This window comes from Gymnoscopelus microlampas (assembly GCF_963454915.1).
Source record: "Gymnoscopelus microlampas genome assembly, chromosome: 21".
In the NCBI taxonomy this organism is placed as follows: domain Eukaryota; kingdom Metazoa; phylum Chordata; class Actinopteri; order Myctophiformes; family Myctophidae; genus Gymnoscopelus; species Gymnoscopelus microlampas.
The window spans coordinates 19,466,353-19,486,408 of NC_139958.1; the positions used below are offsets into that span (position 1 = coordinate 19,466,353).

At 41.7% G+C, this 20,056-nt stretch overlaps 2 protein-coding genes across 2 annotated transcripts in view; both read left to right on the plus strand.

Moving 5' to 3' along the window:
• astn2 (astrotactin 2) overlaps positions 1–20,056 on the plus strand; it is a gene marked incomplete at both ends in the record, with an annotated part of 637,213 nt that overhangs the window by 557,678 nt on the left and 59,479 nt on the right. The gene's annotated exons all lie outside the window — the stretch shown is intronic.
• Positions 6,354–7,367, plus strand: LOC311037256 (lactosylceramide 1,3-N-acetyl-beta-D-glucosaminyltransferase A-like; the record flags this gene model as incomplete). The annotated part of the gene is made up of 1 exon (XM_084046379.1): positions 6,354–7,367. One exon carries the CDS (start codon positions 6,354–6,356, stop codon positions 7,365–7,367), a length of 1,014 nt encoding a protein of 337 aa, XP_083902505.1.

A 20,056-nucleotide genomic window follows, 5' to 3' on the forward strand; every position in this document is an offset into this window, starting at 1 on the left:
TGGTCAGACACGTCAACAAAGTGATTGGTCAAGCTTCACGTGACACGTGGCTATAAACACATTATAAACACTTATTGATCACACAGGTGTGATTTTTTAATTTATCTTAGATTTTCTAAGATAAATACCGGTAGTCACAGAATTTTATCTCCAGTATAATCGATCCCCTGATGGGTGCTAATCACTGAGGGTTGCACTGTGTGGTTTCACAAATGTCAACGAGGCCATCGCGACCTTGTTGACATTAATTGTCTGATGTTGAATATAGCATGTCTGGGCCAAAAATTCATAGTTTAAAAAAAGGGCTTATAGGAGCCGAGATGCAGCCTTTTCAGTAAGATAAACAAGGAGTGAATGGAGCAGCAAATCTTCAGAGCGATGCAAGCTTGTAGATTTTTCAATTACACACCCCATGAAGCCTTGAATTCATAGAGACTTTTTTTTGTTTTTGTCACATTCCTAAGCCAATAATTTGATGACTCATTTGGCTCCGGAATGCGACAAAACGGGGATAGTATATAATATGCGAGGCTGTAGGAATGGAGTATGCCCCGACCGTCTCTCATTGTCTTTCTATAGGAACTGATGCATAAATCATACCGTAGTTTAGTTCCTGCACTGTGTGAATTCAGCAGAGAGTTGCCAGGTCTGACGGCTCAGTCATCCCAACTTTAAATCGGCACCATGTTATATACCATAATATATCTTTGCTGTCGCGGCAGAAACCTCTTATCTCCATATTCAGTGGTTGTACTTAAGTAAAAGTATCAATATTGCAGTGAAGAAATACAGAGTAACAGAGTTACAAGTAAAAGTCCAGTAATCAACATTTGCTTGAGTAAAAGTACAAAAGTATTGGCATCAAAATATACTTTAAGTGCCAAAAGTAGTCATTGTGCAGAATGTCCCAATTCACAAGTTCAAATTGTATACAAATCTTTTGAAAATAGCCGATCTACAAGCTCACAATGCGTCGCTATGCGACTCATTGTGAGCTTGTAGATCGGCTATTTTCTAATGGCCGAAATGTATATAGGGCTGAAGTGGTTCATGTATGTTTTGTGTTAATAATCTAAACCTGCGAAGTAACTAAAGCTGTCAAATAATTGTAGTGGAGTAAAAGTATAACATTTGCCTCTGAGATGTAGTGGAGTACTGTAGAAGTAAAAGTATTGAAAATGGGAAATACTCCAGTAAAGTAAAACAATCCTCAAAAGTGTACTTAAGTACAGTACTTGAGTAAATGTACTTTTCACCGCTGTCCATATTCTTGCTTTTTGTGTTTCTTCGTAAATCAACGCCTTACTTGATCACACTACAGTGTCACACAAAAGCATCAAAAGTAGCAGATCTACAAGCTCCAAATGTGGCGCGAAGCGACGCGTTTCGAGCTTGTAGATCTGCTACTTTTGCCGTTTTCGAATTGGAATCCTGAAAAGTAACCGATTTATACATATGAGGTTTCCACCCAGACAGGAGACCATATCTTCGATGCAAAGCGAACGCGGTATTTCTCTAACCCCAGAAGGCAAGAAACGACCCCGAGAGTTTTAAAACATTCATACGCAACATGTTGAGGGGAAGTCAAGTAGATGTAAAGACACGCTCTGTGTACAGAGATGATGTGTGTGTGTGTCATCACATATCCTCAACGGCTGAGCTAACCCCTTCAATACGGTAAAGCATCTGTGAGTCATTTTACATTTCTTTGGCTATTCAAAAATGAAGATTTTTGCAAATTTATATATATATACATTTCTAACTCAAATCTTTGCGTTTATTGTTAAATTGGTTGTAACTGTAATTGTATTCTTGCTCTGTAAAGCACTTTGAGCTGCATTTCATGTCATGAAAGGTGCTATACAAATAAAGTTTAGTATTATTATTATTATTGTTATTCTGGAGGCCAAATACATATCATTTTGGGTGGTCCTTGACATGAAAAAAGTTTTTAGAACCACTTATTTATAGAACCATAAGTTTTTAAAAAAAGTGAAAAGTAAAAAAAAATCACTTTTAAAAACATATATTCAAAGATTTGCACAAATTTTCACGATTTAAAAAAAAGGGAAAAAAGCAAATCTACAAGCTCGTAGCGTGGCACTATGAGCTTGTAGATCTGCTATTATTGAATTATTATTATTATTATATTATTGGGTTGAATGAGTTAACATGGAGTTAGTGAACTGGTTATAGAGTTCGTCCGCACATTCATATTTGATGAATAAAAAAATGGAGACTATTGTTTGCATGTTCCAGCTTTTTGTTTGAATACCAGTGAGGTAACTGTACTGTATGTTGGCTTTTTTGTATTGCTCTGGCCCTATAACCACTTTAGCCCCGGTGTCCTTGTTTTGGGCATGTCATTAGAGGTGTTTATGTTACAATCCTATCGTCTCTAGGGAATAAAGGATTGTCACGTACGGGTTGGAAAGTGAAGTCTAGTTTTTTTATTGACCGTTTCTTTTTTCTTTTTTTTCTTTCTTTTTTTAACCCATTAATACCTGAGGCGATTCTTAAAAATGTTTTCTACATCCTAACAGTTTTTTGAAAAAAAATCTTGAAAATATTTTTTCACGATTTTTCAAAAATAGCAGATCTACAAGCTCATAGCGTGGCACTCGGTGCCGCGCTATGAGCTTGTATATCTGCTATTTTTGAATAGCCAAATAAATCTAAAGTGACACAGATGCGTTCCAAGTCTTAATGAGTTAAGGGCATGATTTTAAACTCTAGATTTTAAACATGATTTTAAACAAACTTGATATAATATGGCGCAACTCAATAAATGATCAAAATCAATCTAAACCTAATATTGAGTTTTTGAAGCTACTTAACCTAGTAGCTTCAAAAAGATAAGAGAATGAATTCTAATCTAACCTCACTACACTAAACTAATCTGTCCAAAGCAGGTTTACAGTTACAAAAAGCCGGCGCCCATACACCATTAACTATAGCAAAATAATCGAGCTAATCCAAAAAAGAAAAATGTCATTGTGACCCCCCCCCGTTCCCTTGTTATAGGCCGTTGAAAATAGCATGTTTTACAATATTCATTGTAAAACACAGGAGGCGAAATACAGGCGATTTCCCAAATACGTTAACCAGGAAGTGAATGGAGCATTACATCTTGGGATCACGTGATCTGCCTGGTTCTGTGTGCATCTGGGGATGAAATGGTCACTCATGTGCTAGCAAAGAGCGCCATCTAGTGGAAACACCAAAAAACTCAAAAAGTCGTTCTTGGCAGTCTGGGCCTTTTGGACAAAAAAGTTGTCAAAATCGCCCTTGGAGGTGAATGAGTTAATGAAGGTTCAACTGAACATAAGTAGGGTTGGCAAATGATATAAACAGAACAAAACAATAGCATGGCAAGCAAGCAGGGGACAGCACTGTTTGCATTTTAGTATTTTAGTTTTTTTGTAGGCCATCATTTTAAGTGGCTAACCTTGTATTACATGATGGTCGTGACATCATTGCCTCACTTAATTAGAAACACATTATGTGTTTGACATAATGACAGGTTGAACGCTGGAACGTCGTCTATGTTCTGCAGGAACAAATGAGATTTTCTACAGTATATCTTGTCTGCTTATCTCTCCGGTCCTGTTATGCTCGTAGTCAGCCGGTAATTACGGGTATTGCCTGAGTGAATGCTTAATTATCTGTAGCTGGATGGCTGTCAGCTACTTCAGATGACACAGTGTGTGTGTGTGTGTGTGTGTGTGTGTGTGTGTGTGACGTGACAGTCTTTGCACCTTTCTAAATTAACCCATTAAGACCTGAGGCCGATGCTATAAAATGATAAAATGTCACAGACCACCCCATCTCAAAATATTTTGCTCCAGGGACCCCCCAGAAGCAAAGATTTGAGTAAGATATTTGTGCTTTAAAAAAAAAAAAAAAAAAAAAAAAAATATATATATATATATATATATATATATATATATATATATATATATATATATATATATATATATATATATATATATATATTCAAAGATTTGCACAAATGTTCACGATTTTTCAAATATAGCCAAAGTATAAAATAATGGTTAAAGTGGTTACTCATTCAGTGCCAATTAAATAAAAACATATGTGCATACACTGTGCCAGCAATTTTTAAATGTTCTTACCTTTTTCAAGTAGTCACAGAATATTTATCTCCAGTATAATCGTAGGGTGCTAATCACTGAGGGTTGCACTGTGTGTTTTCACAAATGTCAACGAGGTCATCACAACCTTGTTGACGTTAATTTCAAGGCAGACGCCTTTGAAAATAACATGTCTGGGCCAAAAATACATAGTAAAAAAAAGTGCTCAGGAGCCGAGATACAGCCTTTTTCAGTAATAAGTAAACAAGAAGTGAATGGAGCAGCAAATCTTCAGATAATGATATCTTGGGTTCTCAAAGTTTTTTAAAAATGTTTTATTCAAAAACACAGCAAACACGTCAGTGGCGCGTTGCGCCATTGCGGTAAAACACGTGAAACACGTCAATGGCACTCAATGAGTTAAAAGGTTGTGACGCAAAATGATGTAAAATGCCACAGATGCTTTCCTGGTTTCAATGGGTTAATGTGCTGTCAAGATGCCGTCCCATGGAGCCGTCATACGGCACTCATAATCAAACACCATCTGAACATTTCCTACTGTAGATATGATGAAAAAACAATCATCTTCAGTCAATATTTTAGAAGATGGGGATTGTAAAGCAGTTTTGTATTTATAAATGCAGCATTAACTACTGTAATGGATACCATTGCGGTTTTATTTCATCAAGTTATCGGATTGCTCCTATTTGAAAGTATTTCTATAAAATATAATACCTTTTTTTATTGTGCCTGCATACTGCTGCAGACGTCTTGTTTTCTATATTTGTGTTACTATGTGTCATTATCACTTGGATCTCTATTATTATTGCATTGCAGTTACATTTAGGAACTTAAACATTTTCATTAAAAAAATAAATGTGTCAAAGAATAGGCCTAATAACCTCACCACATATTAATGTGATGCCATGCGAGAGGGTGGAATATCTGAGTTCTGACACCAACTCGTGACTCCTGAATCGCTGCCCGTCTAGCATCAGGGTCATGATTAGTATCATGAATTTAAACCGTTGTGTAGTTGTTTTTGTTGCACTGTTGATTTGTCCAGATGTGCTGAATGGGTTTAATCTTTAATGGACCACAAAGGAAACAGTGGTGTGCCTCTTTCCCCTCCTAGCTATGCATGCCTCATGCTGGGTGAGACCTATAGCCGGTTGAGTGCCTGTCTAAACGGAAGTACCGGAATTTGGCGGAAGTACCGCCCAAGGAAATGACGTTGACGTTTTACAAATATGTTAACATTCTTCATGAATGAAACGAGTGTTGTGATTGGTCGAAAAAAAGATTGTTTCCGGGGAAAATACATCTGGCGGAAGTCCCGCCCCCTATAGACACTCTCTGCATTAGGTCGTGACCAGGCTTTTCTCTTGGCAGATGAGTATAAAGGCAGGGAACGAGGCTAGCTGTGCCTTGGGGTTGACTCCCACACAGTGTCAGTTTGCTCAGCACCAGTTCCGGGGTGCCTGACACACATCAGGGCCCTGCCATTCTCATCCTTCTCTCTCACTGACCTCTGTCTGTGACCCGTGGGAGACCTCCGTATAGAGGTCCACGTTTCTGATGGGATCCATCCATATGACATCTTGTATAGATTCCATCCAGGCCCTTCTCCTGCTGTGCTGTGTGCAGGTCTATGTCTCTGCCCACGTACAGCAGTATACTTACTCCACTGTAGCCAACAACAGCCGCTGCTTGAGGTCATCTCCCATGTCAGATGTCCACACTCTCCTAAATGGTAAATGGTGCATTTATATGGCGCTTTTATCCAAAGCGCTGTACGTAGATTGTGCATTACATTCACCCATTCACACACGCATTCATTCACACACCGATGGCGGAGGAAACCATGCAAGGCACCAACCTTGCAATTAGGGGTTCAGTGTCTTGCTCAAGGACACTTCGACTCTAACTCTGGGGGAGCCCGGGATTGAACTGGGAACGTCGCGGTTCCCATGCAGCCGCTCTACCCCGGAGCCACTGCCCCGCCCCTGTTCATCCCATGGCAAGGCATTCCAGGCAAGTGCCCTCTGGACCCTCAGATCCTGTTCCGTCAAAGCAGTCCTCTACTACTCCCCTATTAATGGGGGGGGGGGGGGGGGGGGCATAAACAGATACACATAACTTGGGCCCTTTCTCAATAACACGCCCCAATGTATTGCATTTTAGCGTTGTGGACTAGGGTCGATGCTGCTGGTGTGAATTGGGCACTGGTTGCTGGTTGCCAACAGCATCGCCACGGCGATGCTGTTGGCTTTGGTTGGGTTGGCTGTGGCTGATGATCCGGTCGACTTCTCCTTCCTCAAACAGGCCTTCACCGTCACACCCGAAGAAGCTGAGCGGTTCACCAACTTCAAGTACCTAATGGACCACCCAGAGAAGTGTTCTGGACAAGACGTCCATCTTCTCCTCTTCATCAAAAGTGCCACGGCACACGCAGACCGGCGGGCGGCCATCAGGTCGACCTGGGGCAACGAAGGCTACATTCGGCGTTCCAAGGGACTGACGGTCAAGGTTCTGTTCGCCTTGGGAGCGCCAAGCTCCCAAGGCGAACAGGACGATCTGGAGCGCGAGGACCGTCTCCACGGGGACCTCATCCAGCAGGATTTCACGGACTCGTTCCGAAACCTGACCCTGAAAGTGATCATGCAGTTCCGCTGGGCCCGCCAACGGTGCGCCCATGCGAGCTTCGTCATGACGGCGGACGACGACACTTTCGTCCACACTCCTAACCTGGTGGACCTCCTGCAGGACGCGGCCCAGAGCAACGTCACTGACCTGTGGCTCGGCCATGTGTGGCCCATGGGGCCCATCCGGGACCCGAACAACAAATATTACTTGCCCTACGAAATGTACCCGTGGTCGACCTACCCCGACTTCACGTCAGGTAATGGGTACGTGGTTTCCAGGGACGTCGTGGAAAAGATCTACCAAGCCACGCTGACACTCGATGCTTCTATCCACATGGATGACGTGTTCATGGGTATCTGTGCCAACATCGTGGGCGTCACGCCACAGCATCACGACTTCTTTACATGGGGGTTCAATGCGAACTACCACCCGTGCATTTACAGGCAGATGATGAACTCGCACGGTCATCACGGCCAGGACATGTATGACCTCTGGAAGGCGGCGACGGACCCGCAGGTCCAGCAGATCGCCTCTAATACAGACTGCATGTTGGTGAAAAAGGCTCTCCTGTGTAAACCCAACAGGGTTGAGCATGACAACTATCCCTGTAGGGCAGCCTTTGTGTAGGATAGATTGTGGTTAAATGAATGAAATCAGGGGCAGTCCGGGCACTTAGGCTCTAATGTAGCCTCGATTAGCACATCGCAGGTTCGAGTCCCGTGCTGCGTGTCCCTCTCCATCTTTTTTTTTTCACCCATTTTTTTTTCTCCAGGAGGTCAATACCGACTTCCATCCAATGAGTTCCGGTAGGAGACACAAAGGAGACTCTTTGTGTCTCCTACCTCCATCTTACTATTTTTTATTTTTGTCCATGTGCTGAAGTGAACGGGGACTAAAGACCCATGAGGGAGGGTATGGGGAGAGTTGAGTTTTGTTCAAAGCGAACTGAACCATCCTTGTCCCTAAGTTGCGTGTTAAAGGACGACTTCACCGCTTTTCAACCTATCTTCATACAATTGGTCCTCACTAATACTCATGATAAAATTATACCATTTTTTTCTACTTGGTCTGTGTCTCATAGGAGGGCTGTGGACAGTCCAGAAACCCGTCTACCAGTGACATCATCGTTAGGCATGATTTTTTTTTCCAACAAGATTTCACATTTTTTATTTCGATTTTTATTAACACGAGAACAATGGCTTCTTTTATTGCATTGCAACTTTCCAGGAATAGAAAGCCTGCAGTTTCTATTAGCTTGGATTCCCCATTGATGATGTCACTGGTAGACGGGACTCTGAACTGTCCACAGCCCTCCTCTGAGACACAGACCGAGTAGAAAAAAATTGTACCATTTTATCATGAGTATTAGTGAGGACCTATTATATGAAGATAGGTTGAAAAGCGGTGAAGTCGTCCTTTAAATGTTAGGGTGTGAATTGTTTTGTATTGTATTGTTTGTTTCTGTATGTAAGAAAAAAGAAAAAGGCATGAGTACTGTATATGTTTTTTCTATGACTGCCCAACTACTACCTATGCTGAATAAAAATCATACATTAAAAAAAGGAGTGACAGGCTGTGACTTTGTCACTTTTGGTGTCCAGTATCCAGTAAGAAAGGGGGCTGTAAACTATGGGTCAAGATCAAGTCTATTAACTCATTCAGTGCCACATGACGTCTAAGACGTCACATGGCCTGAGCGCCCTAAACGCCACGTGACGTCTAAAATGTGTTTGTTTGTTTTTTTAATGTTCAGAACCCAAGATATCATGATTTGAAAATATTCTGCTCCATTCACTCTTTGTTTAACTTCTTACTGGAAAAGGCTGTATCTCGTCTCCTACGCGCTTTTTAGCGGTGCCAACCGCTCTACACTTGACTTTGTCTCCGTGTCCGTCCGTCCGTCCGTCCGTATGAGCACGGGATGAGCACGGCAAAGAAGAAACACATACAAACACACACACACACACACACACACACACGGACTTGGAGATTGCCTATGCCATCTCTCCTCTCATTGGCCACACGTGCCACTGCTTATCAAAGAGGGGTCCAGGGACCCCCAGCGTATGTTATGTCCGTCCGCCCGTATGAGCACGGGATGAGCACGGGATTTTAAACAGCTATAACTCCAGTTTGCAGCATGCCACCAAGTCCACATTTGGTATGTGGACTTAGACCACCAATAGGGACGAGCATGAATTGCTGAAGCCCCGCCCCCTCTGTCTTCCCATTGGCTGGCCTTTAAACAGCCATAACTCAAGTTTGCAGCATGCTACGGAGTACAAATTTTGTACATGGACTAAAACCACCAATAGGGACGAACTGTAATTACTTAAGCCCCGCCCCCTCTGTCTGCCCATTGGCTGGGCTTTAAACAGCCATTATTCCAGTTTGCAGCATGCTACCAAGTACACATTTGGTAAGTGGACTCAGACGACCAATAGGGACGAACTGAAATGAGTTAAGCCCCGCCCCAAAGGCACCGCTTCCTTCACACAGGGTGTGATTTTTTTTTTTTTTTTAAACATTCAACCTTATGTTTTTTGCAAAGGTTTATCCACTTTGATGCTTGACTTATCTTTGAAATGATGTGTCTGTTTCTATTTTCTCTTCCTCTGGTAAGGCAGTTAACAGCGCAGACTGTGCCCAAAGGTCTCGCCCCCTCCCTCTCTCTCTCTCTCTCTCTCCTTGCCTTTTTTCTTATTTTTTACTGCTCCCCTCTGAAGACCTTTTGATCAATGAGTTAGCGTGGAAATGCCAGAAGTTCAAAAAAGTCTGGGGCTTGAGCCATAATGGTGATTGTGTACGGCTCAGTATAATGAATTGAATAGACGCAATGATGTCATATTAGCAAATGGTTATTTGGAAGAAAAGTCAAACTCAGCATCCAAGTTCGTGCCATGCCAGTAATTGTTGTGATTTTTCCTCGGCTATACCCATCGTTCTTACAGAGGAAACTGTCTGTAATTTTTCGTTGCTGTCGGGTAGAAACCTTGTATGTCCTTATTTATTATTATAAAAGATACAAAAAATATTTTTAAAATAGTGAAAATATCCAATCTACAAGCTCACAACATGACGCGTTATGAGCGTGGAGGTGCGGGCCATTTTCACAACTTTTGTGTGACACTCTTATGTGATGAAGTTGGGCATTAATTTACAAAAAAAAAAAACATAAAAAAATAAACAATGTTTCTGCCTGACAGCGACGGATTGTAATGCACTGCAGAGCTCCTTCCCGTAATATACACACACCCATACGGTACTATACACTTTTACACACACACACACACACACACACACACACACACACACACACACACACACACACACACACACACACACACTGACTATGATTGGAAATACCAAACAGTCACAGTGGTCGTCCTGACCTAAAGTGACCTTGAGTGTTGTGGCTCAGTTTTTTCAAGAGAGACACACCTAGACGCAATCGAACACACAAACGCGCAGTGGTGTAAAGTAACTAAGTACATTTACTCAAGTACTGTACTTAATTACAATTTTGAGGTATTTTTTATTTTTACTTTACTGGAGTATTTCCTATTTTCAATACTTTTACTTCTACTCCACTACATCTTAGACGCAAATATTGTACTATTTCATCCACTACAAATATTAGAAAACTTTAGTTACTAGTTACTTTGTAGATTTTGACAGGCTATTCTTTTACATACTGTAAGTACAAAAATGTAGTACTTCTTCCATCCCTGCCAAAGAGTTGACGAGAATGAAGCGAGAATCGTCGCTGGAGTCCATCGTGAGACAGCCTCGCTATGGTGACATTTATCGCTTCACGTCAACCTTTTTAGTATCACCCCCCAGTTCTCTTGGAACCTCGACGGGGGTGATACCAAAAAGTTACCAGGTATTTTTACCCTAACGTTAAACAAAACAAACAAACAAGACATGACTCAGTCATGTATACCAGCTTGCTATCCGTTTTCTCTGATTTGTCACGCAGAATCTGGCGACACTGCTAGTGGCTCCCCATTGGCTTAGACCTGTTGCTTATTTCTCTCGCAGAATCTGGCAACACTAGGCGAGAGGGTGTCCTAGTACCATAGCTTTGGAGTTCAGAGTATGGGAAAGTATCCCCATTGGCTTAAAGGGCAGCCAATGATGAAAAAGTGTCTAGAAAGTGTCTAGAAAGTGTTGACTAGACTCAGTCTCTTCTTAGACCAGCCTGCTTTGCAAGCCGGTAAAAAGGCGAGTGGAGTCCAGTACCATGCTGAGGGAAATGTACTAATGTGTGAGCGCGTGCACGTACATGTACTAGGTTACTGAACGTGGGGAGAGGTGTTGAACCTGAAGCTGAATAATAAATGAAACAAGCTGGGTAAGAAGTGTCGGCTCCCACACCCCCGAAAGGACAAACTTACCAGTCATTGTGAAAACACGGATGAATTATGTACAAATATATCCTCTGAGAGTCAATGGCGCGTCCCCTTTCATACTGTACTGTTATGTGGGCCACATGTTGAGAATGGCCTCACCCACCCGGCCCCCCCCCTGGCTTGATAAATAACAGATGAACGTTTTAATGTTTAGTTTAACCCATTTAGACCGGGAACGCAGCTGTGTTGTGGCATTTTAAGATTTCTTTGTGGCTATTCAAAAATAGCAGATATACAAGCTCATAGCGCGGCACTCGGTGCCGCGCTATGAGCTTGTAGATCTGCTATTTTTGAAAGATTGCGACAATTCGTGCAAATCTTTGAATATATGTATTTTTTTAAAGTGAACATTTGTAACTAAAATCTTTGCTTCTGGGGATCTCTGGAACAACATATTTTGAGATTAAAAATATATATATATATATTATATATATTTTTTTATATTTATATTTGTTATATTTATATTTTTCATATTTTTTTCAGATTTTTTATGTAAAAAAAAAAAAAGGATTTAGAAAACATTTTTAGAATCGGCCTCAGGTCTTAATGGGTTAAGGCCATTAGCTGCCAAAAATGGCTTCATTTTTTAACTATTATTGTGACTTTCCACCATGCCTGCATCCTTTTGCGGTGGAAAGTGGAAATAACTTAATCTTCATTAATCCGCTTTCTTTTCCATATCAAGACTTTTTTCTTTCATTCACTCCCAAATCCACTGTTTTTAATTTCTTCTTCAGTTGCTTTCTATAGCCAGGCCTGTTGATGGTTGTTTTCTTTTTTTTATGTGCTTTTGATGGCTGTGGCTTGACGGAGTGGGAAGGTTAAGGAGTCGTTTGCAGTGGTGGAAAGTAACTAAGTACAGTTACTCAAGTACACTGAACTTAAGTACCATTTTAGCTTTTACTTTTCTTGAGTATTTAAGTGTTTCGATACTTCAGACTTGTACTCTAACTAACATCTCGGAGGCAAATATCTTTTTACTCCACTACGATTAGTAATTGACAGCTTTAGTTAGCTATAGTGCTCTATTTGATTCTTTGACTATATTCGAAAATAGCTGATTTACAAGGTCACATGTGACACACAATGTTTGAGTACTTTAGTCGAGTAACATTTCAAATACAGGCCTTTTACTTTTAATACAGTATTTTTATATTGCGATATTGCTACCCATTAAGACCTGAAGAAGCATCTGTGTTTTTAGATTTGAAGTAAAAAGCATTATTTTACACTTTGGCTATTCAAAAATAGCAGATCTACAAGCTCATAGCGCGGCACCGAGTGCCGCGCTATGAGCTTGTAGATCTGCTATTTTTGAAAAATCAAGAAAATGTGTGCAAGTCTTTGAATATATATATTTTTTTAAAGCAAACATTTAGAACTCAAATCTTTGCTTTTGGGGGTCCCGGGAACAACATATTTTGAGATGGGGGTCGGCGGCCAAATACCTATCATGTTGGGGGTCCTTGACATGAAAAAGTTTGAGCACCACTGATATAGAAACATACGTTTTCAGAAAACTGTTGGGATTTAGAAGACATTTGTAAGAATTGGCTTCTTAAACCGCTGTTCGTTTGGGACTGTGGTCTTTGGGAATGGTCTGGAAGAACCCCCCCCCCCCCCACACACACACACACACACACACACACACACACACACACACACACACACACACAGAAAGTTTGGTGTTTTTCAGGGCCCTGGTATACATGAAGTCTCCTATGTCTCCACAACCTGTCATGGTCTGCTTGCTAAGCAACACTTACACTTACTGTGAACTGCCTCCAGGCTGTGTGTGTGTGTGTGTGTGTGTGTGTGTGTGTGTGTGTGTGTGTGTGTGTGTGTGTGTGTGTGTGTGTGTGTGTGTGTGTGTGTGTGTGTGTGTGTGTGTGTGTGTGTGTGTGTGTGTGTGTGTGTGTGTGTGTGTGCACATTTAAGTACATAATATGTCACTTTCAAGTAAATTGTATGGATGTTGTAACTTGGTATTCTCAGAGATGTTTCCTGTGTATAATGGCCATACAGTACATAATATGTTACGTTACCATGTGACACATACTGTTAACAGCATGTTTAATTTCTGTTGTTTTCTCATTCTATTCTATTTTATGTTTATTTAGTCTTTTTTTAGTATCAGTATATCAGCTTAGTATCAGTTCATTCACTTTACTTGCTTTACTTTTTTTTTAACCCACTACAAAATGTCTTATGTTATTTATGTCAGTGGTTCTCAAACTTTTTCATGTCAAGGACCCCAAAATGTATATGTAATTGGCCACGGACCCCCATCTCAAAATATTTTGTTCCGGGGACCACCAGAAGCAAAGATTTGAGTTACAAATGTTCGCTTGAAAAAATATATATTCAATGATTTTGCACACATTTTCCCGATTTCTCAAAAATAGCAGATCTACAAGCTCATAGCGCGGCACTCGGTGCCGCGCTATGAGCTTGTATATCTGCTATTTTTTAATAGCCAAAGTGTAAAATAATGCTTTTTAGCTCAAATCTAAAAATGACACAGTTGGTCTTAATGGTTTAATTGATTTATTTAACTCCAAAGACAGCTGTACTCACCATCTGATTAAACAAATATGTGCAACTGGAAAACGTTCCTCCTCAGAGCACATGGGTCTCCGCCAGGCCAGGTAGGTTATTGTGGGCCTGCAATGTTCGAAATTCACTCATTATACTCTAGCGGTGAGTGGAATCGCTGCGTTCATGATTTGAGGCATTTTGTTTGTTCAAAACGGGCCACTCCTGCAAACTTTGGAAGCCAATCTTAGCCAATCAGGATGGAATATGACAAATCTGACAGATCCGTCTCGATCACATGACTAGAGATACTGTGTACCGATTTGCGTGACGTTTGGACAACATCTGAAGGAGTCATTTAAAAAAAAAGTGTTTTGCAAAAATCGGCCTCCCAATTAACCCCTTCCCAAGGAAGGGGTTAAGCCTGATTTCTACTTTGCCATACAATGCTTTTGCTCGCAGATTATAGCCGATCTACAAGCTCACAATGTGTTGCGATGCGACGTGTTGAGCTTGTTTAGATGTACTATTTCCAGCCAGCGACAGCATAGTTCAAAGCTCTTAAGGGGCCGTTTTCCTGCGTTTGTTTTGTTTGAATGGTTTACAACGGGAGCACCACGTTTTTTTTGTCGAAACCCCAGCCGCGCGGTGACGTGGCGCTGAGCGTTTATTTGGCGCTCGCGCGTTTCACGTGTGGCGTTTTTATCTGCTTACTGAGAGCTGAAATATTTTCAACTCGGGCGTTCGGAAGCGTTTTTATAGGCCAAGCGCCCGTGACATTTCCAGCCAGGGGGAGAAACGCCTCAGTGGACACGGCACGGCCCCTAACCGTATATCTTTGGATGTTACACTTTTTTGGTCACCCTGCATGCGCCACATTGAAGTGAATGCCATGTATCTTGTGGGTGCTTTTTTGTAGATCCAGCATTGTGCGTATGCATGCGTGTGCGTGTGTGTGTGTGTGTGTGTGTGTGTGTGTGTGTGTGTGTGTGTGTGTGTGTGTGTAAGATAAAGTCATGCGGGCCCCAGTGCTCAGAGTGAAGGAAAGAGTGCTGACAGTTTAACCCCTTGAGACCGGGAACGCATCTGTGTGTTGTTGTAAGATTTCTTTGGCTATTGTAATAGCCAAAGTTCATAGTGCGGGCGCTATATGAGCTTGTAGATCTGCTATTTTTTGAAAAAAAAAATTGGGGGAATCTTTGAATATATATTTTTTTAAAGGTAAACATTTGTAAAATATGTTGTTCTAGGGACCCCCAGAAGCAAAAATTTGAGTTACAAATGTTCGCTTTAAAAGATATATATTCAAAGATTTGCAAAAATGTTCATGATTTTAAAAAAAAATAGCAGATCTACAAGCTCATAGCGCGGCACTCGGTGCCGCGCTATGAGCTTGTATATCTGCTATTTTTTGAATAGCCCCAAAGACATCTTAAAATGACACGTGATGCGTGTCCCTTCCCCGGTCTTAATGGGTTAACAGAAGAGGCCGCTAGCAGCTTTGGCAGCCCAGTGGAAATATAAAGCTCTCATTTGAAATGAGTCCTCTGTGCGAGTACAGTACCTGGACAGAGAAGCACCCAGAGAAGTGCAGAATGAGAGTGAGAATTATGAGAACTTAGATGGTATTTAAGAGGGTTTTCTTTGGGAAAAGAAAATATTTCAGAAATTGTTTTTTTTTTTGAGGGAGAGGAAATATTGAACCAGTAGTTTTTTACCGCTGTAGGCTTGACCCTTTCAGGCCCAGTTTTTTTTTACACTCTCAGGGCGCAGTTAATTCTCAGGATTGTGCTGTGTAGGTTTGTTACGTATATAAAATTGCCTCACATTAATGGACGTGGAAGTGTACCTCACCCTGTTTCGCCCTATAGGTCTTTGAGAACAAGTTGACTTTCACCATAGGTGGTTCCCAAACTATATTGAAAATAATGAACATTATTGGGTGCTGTAAAAGAAGCTCCTCCACACTGGAAAGTAGCGTATTGCATTGGTTCTCAGAGTGGGGGTCCGGGGACCCCCAGGGGTCCTTGAGGCAGTTCCAGGGGGTCCCCCGCTAAATGATGGATAGTTAGGAACCAAATGGACCCTTATGGGTCTGTAATTCTGTGTGCAAATGGAACCAAATGGACCCTAACGGAACCCCATTTAATGGCATTTCTATCTCCGACACCCCAATTTATATTGTAAAATGTATGTTAATTTAACTCTGAGAGTGTACAAATGTACACTCTCAGAGTTACAAAACCCATAAGGGTCCATTTGGTTCCTAACTATCCATCATTTAGCTGGGGACCCCCTGGAACTCCCTCAAGGACCCCTCATTGAGAATCAATGCTCTACGATCCTGCACACAATTCTGCACAGATTTCGTGTCATTCAGATTTCTCTGCAATCCGCAAAGTGTGATTGGTCATTCCTTGTGTCAGTTATGTTTGTATCGCCACAACGTTGCAATTTGAAAAGTTAAGCATTGGGCCTCTGCTGCCCCGCGCTCTCTTTTACAGGTCCTTCACAAGATGAAGTAAGACGTTTGGCACCACGCCTTAAAGTATTTTTTTGCTGCTGTTATAGTCTGTCCACTCACCTGGAACTAGTTCAGCAAATATGATGAATTGTAAAACATAGTCGATGAGCATAAATGCTGAAACTGTACTTACTGTGAGGATTGGAGGGTGCAGGGAGCATTATTGTGTTCACGCAGCAAATCCACTCAAAGTGCATGTCTGCGATTGGCTGGAGTTCTGGTCCCATAGCCTGGCAGGACGCTTATCGTATAGCTGGGATATTACTGCTCTGTGATTATTAAAAAGAAAACAAATAAAATACATACCTGGCATTCACCAATTTGAGAAATATTTGTGGCAGTGTTGATACTGGGAATAAGACGCTGATCAACCTTGTAGTATGTGAGATTAGATGGAGTCCATAATAGGTCAATTTCGACTCGTGCACTGTTGCATTGCTCATTGCACGCAGTACAACGGCGTACGGCCAAATATTGTTTCAGGAGCGCGCTCGCACAAACACACCTGCATCGATCAAAAACAACCCTTAAGTTCACACCTCTAAACAAAGTTTAGAAAAACTCCCGACTGCCGAGTGTCACCAGCGTGAAATTAACATAGGAATGAGCCTGGATGTTATAGTGTTAAGCGACGTGCGTGCAACGTCATTCAAATAGCGTATACCACCGAAGATAAAATCACCACTGCACCGCTTTCTTTGGGTTTGGAACAAATACATCTCAGTGTGTGAACTCGCTGACCTCGAGGGCGACCGCGCACACTCTCAAAACACCAGAGAGAGGGAGACACACACACACACACACACACACACACACACACACACACACACACACACACACACACACACACACACACACGCACACACGCACGCCGGGCTAATGGCTGAGGCAATTACACAGCAGCGAGGCTGACTCCCAACATTACATGGTAGGCCACCAATTTACAGCCGTCCCACAGTGGGATAAATGAGTAGGGTGTCTGTCTGTGTGTTTATCTCTCCACGTCTCTGTGTGTGTGTGTGCATATAGCACACGTGTGTACACTGTATGTGCATACAGTGTGCACACGCGTTTGAGAGTGTATATATAAATACATATCGTCTCTGTCGGGTGGAAACCTCATTATGAACGAAACCGTTACTTTTCAGGATTCAAATTTGTGTGACGCTGTACGTGTGACCAAGTATAGGGCGTTTATTTACGAAAAAACACAAAAAGTTGAAATATGGAGATTTTGTGTGTGTGTGTGTGCTTGAATTATTATATTTGTGAGGTCCAAATGACCAGTATAGTACAATTTGAGAATTAGACATTGTGAGGGCAATTTTCCTTTGTCCTCATGAACCAGAATGAATGAGATCCAGTCTCATATCCAGCAGTCTCTCTCTCTCTCTCTCTCTCTCTCTCTCTCTCTCTCTCTCTCTCTCTCTCTCTCTCTCTCTCTCTCTCTCCCCCCACTCCCCCCCCCCCCCCGACGTTTCCCATGATTTGCAGTGATTTGTTCCCCTATCTGCTTACTGTAAGGAGAGGTCACCTGGCATTTGCCATGAGGTTTTAATCGGCATGTAAACTGGAGATCACGCAATATATGGCTTCTAACAGTAATAGAATTTTTTTGGGGGGGGTCTTAATTTTTGCCAGCTGTGTGGCGTTTCCCCCCCAGTGGTATCGACAGAAAGGTTGACGGCATGCAGGGCGACTCCCTGGGGAATATCGCCCCTTGAAGAGGTTCACCGTGTGTATCGACGTGTATCTATCAGGCGGAAACCTCGCTACTTTTGTAGGGCTCTCACCATTACAACATCAAAAATAGCAGATATACAAGCTCATAGCGCGGCACAGAGTGCCGCGCTATGAGCTTGTATATCTGCTATTTTTGAAAAATCGTGACAATTTGTGCAAATCTTTGAATATATATTTTTGTAACAATATTTTGTTACAAAAGAATTACAAATGTTATTTTTTACAAACAACATTTGTAACAATATTTTGTTCCTGGGACCCCCCCAGAACCAAAGAGTTGAGTTACAAATGTTCGCTTTAAGGTATATACTCAAAAGTTTTAAACATTTTTAGCGGTACATTTCTTTTTCAAGTCGTTATAATTCATTTTGGCCCAGTAGTAAACTGATGCTGGTTAATGTCACATTGTTTCTGACAGCTGGGGTTCATTGCTAGGTTACTAGTTATTTCCGAGTGCAGGATATATAGGCATTCATTAGAACAGTGCTTCTCAAACCTTTTAATTTAAAGGACACCCATAACTCTCTGAGAGTGTCCAAATAGAACCAAATGGACCCCTTGGTTCCATTTGTATACGCTCTCAGAGTTACATTGTATAGGGTCCCCCTCAAGAAACCTGAGGGTCCCTGCATGCACCCCACTTTGAAAACCACTGCATTAGAATGCCTCAGCCAGTCAAAACACAAGGTCAGAACTAACTGTGATACAGTATAAAAGATCTTATTTTGAGTGCTCAACCTGATTCAGAGAGTAAACGTAGAAAATCGTAAATGTGAACCAACGTCACAAAGAGGGGTTCATTGAAGTGTTTGCATTTTTGTTTGTTGGGGCGGTGTAACCGCCCCCTATAAGTGAGTTTTGGACACTGACCAATCCTGCACCGTGATTGGCCAATAGTCTACAACGCAGTCTACACCCCTAACCCTTCCACAGTCGAATAGCTTGAGCCATTAGAAAATATCTGTTTTGAATTATTCATGTCGATTTGCTGATATACAAGAAAAAACGTGCTTCTTGATTATTCAATTAACTTAGATGAGCAAGATTAAATCGGTTATTTGTTCAAAATGGCGGTTTCGATATATTTTTGGTTAATTGTCCAGCACTAATAGGAACCCTACAGTTGTTTACCCATGTCACTGTGTAAGTTACTGGACACTGTGCACATATCTACAAGCCTCAGCCTCAGCTGTTCAATGCACCACAGGTTGTTTGGACCACAGGTTGTTGTTGAGTGTCTCATTCACTTCACATCTGTCTCCTTGTAGACTGTCTTTCTCAAGCGACCTCCGCCGTACGTGCCACTCGGAGCAGTAGCCATCCAGATAAACATCAAACAAGTTTGAAAATTGTCGGGACGACCCTGACCGAGAGTTAAGGTTCACTCTGGACGATAATCATGCTCGACATTTGCTCACGATCTAACGCCCCCCCCCCCCCCCCCCCCCCCCAAGGGTTGTTTCTGACCCCAAATCACCCCCATTATCTTGTAGTGAGCGCGTACCTTAAGGCAGATGAATGGTTGACAGGTTTTCAGTCAGATGACAACTTATTGATAATAGGGGTGCACCGGTTAATCGACCATGCAGCTCTTTTCCAATTTGTTTATTTTTAAATAGCAAAAGATCTACAAGCTCACAACTTCTTGCAGATCTGCTATTTTTTTTGCTATTTTTATGTGACTGACGACAAAGTATTAAAACAGGAATGACGTGATTAATCATTAAAATTCAAAGTTATAATGAAATCAATTCAGACATGTTCAAGCCAGTTCATTTATATATATATAAAAAAATCACACCCAGTAAGAAGTGGGCGGTGTGTGGTCATCACAACATGACTCACTTTAAAAAAAGGATAAATTACTTTTTTTAAAGTCCATACTGCTATTCATAGGGCTGCACATGTGTCATGTGTTTCGCTAGCCAATCACAGTCCTGAATTTGCAAAGTCAGCCAATCACATTACATCTAGTGGTGATGACAGATCATGACACTAGCTGTAATGTGATTGGCTGACTTTGCAAAAGTATAGATTTGCATTGACTGTGGAAGGGTTAGGGTTGTAGACTGCGTTGTAGACTATTGGCCAATCACGGT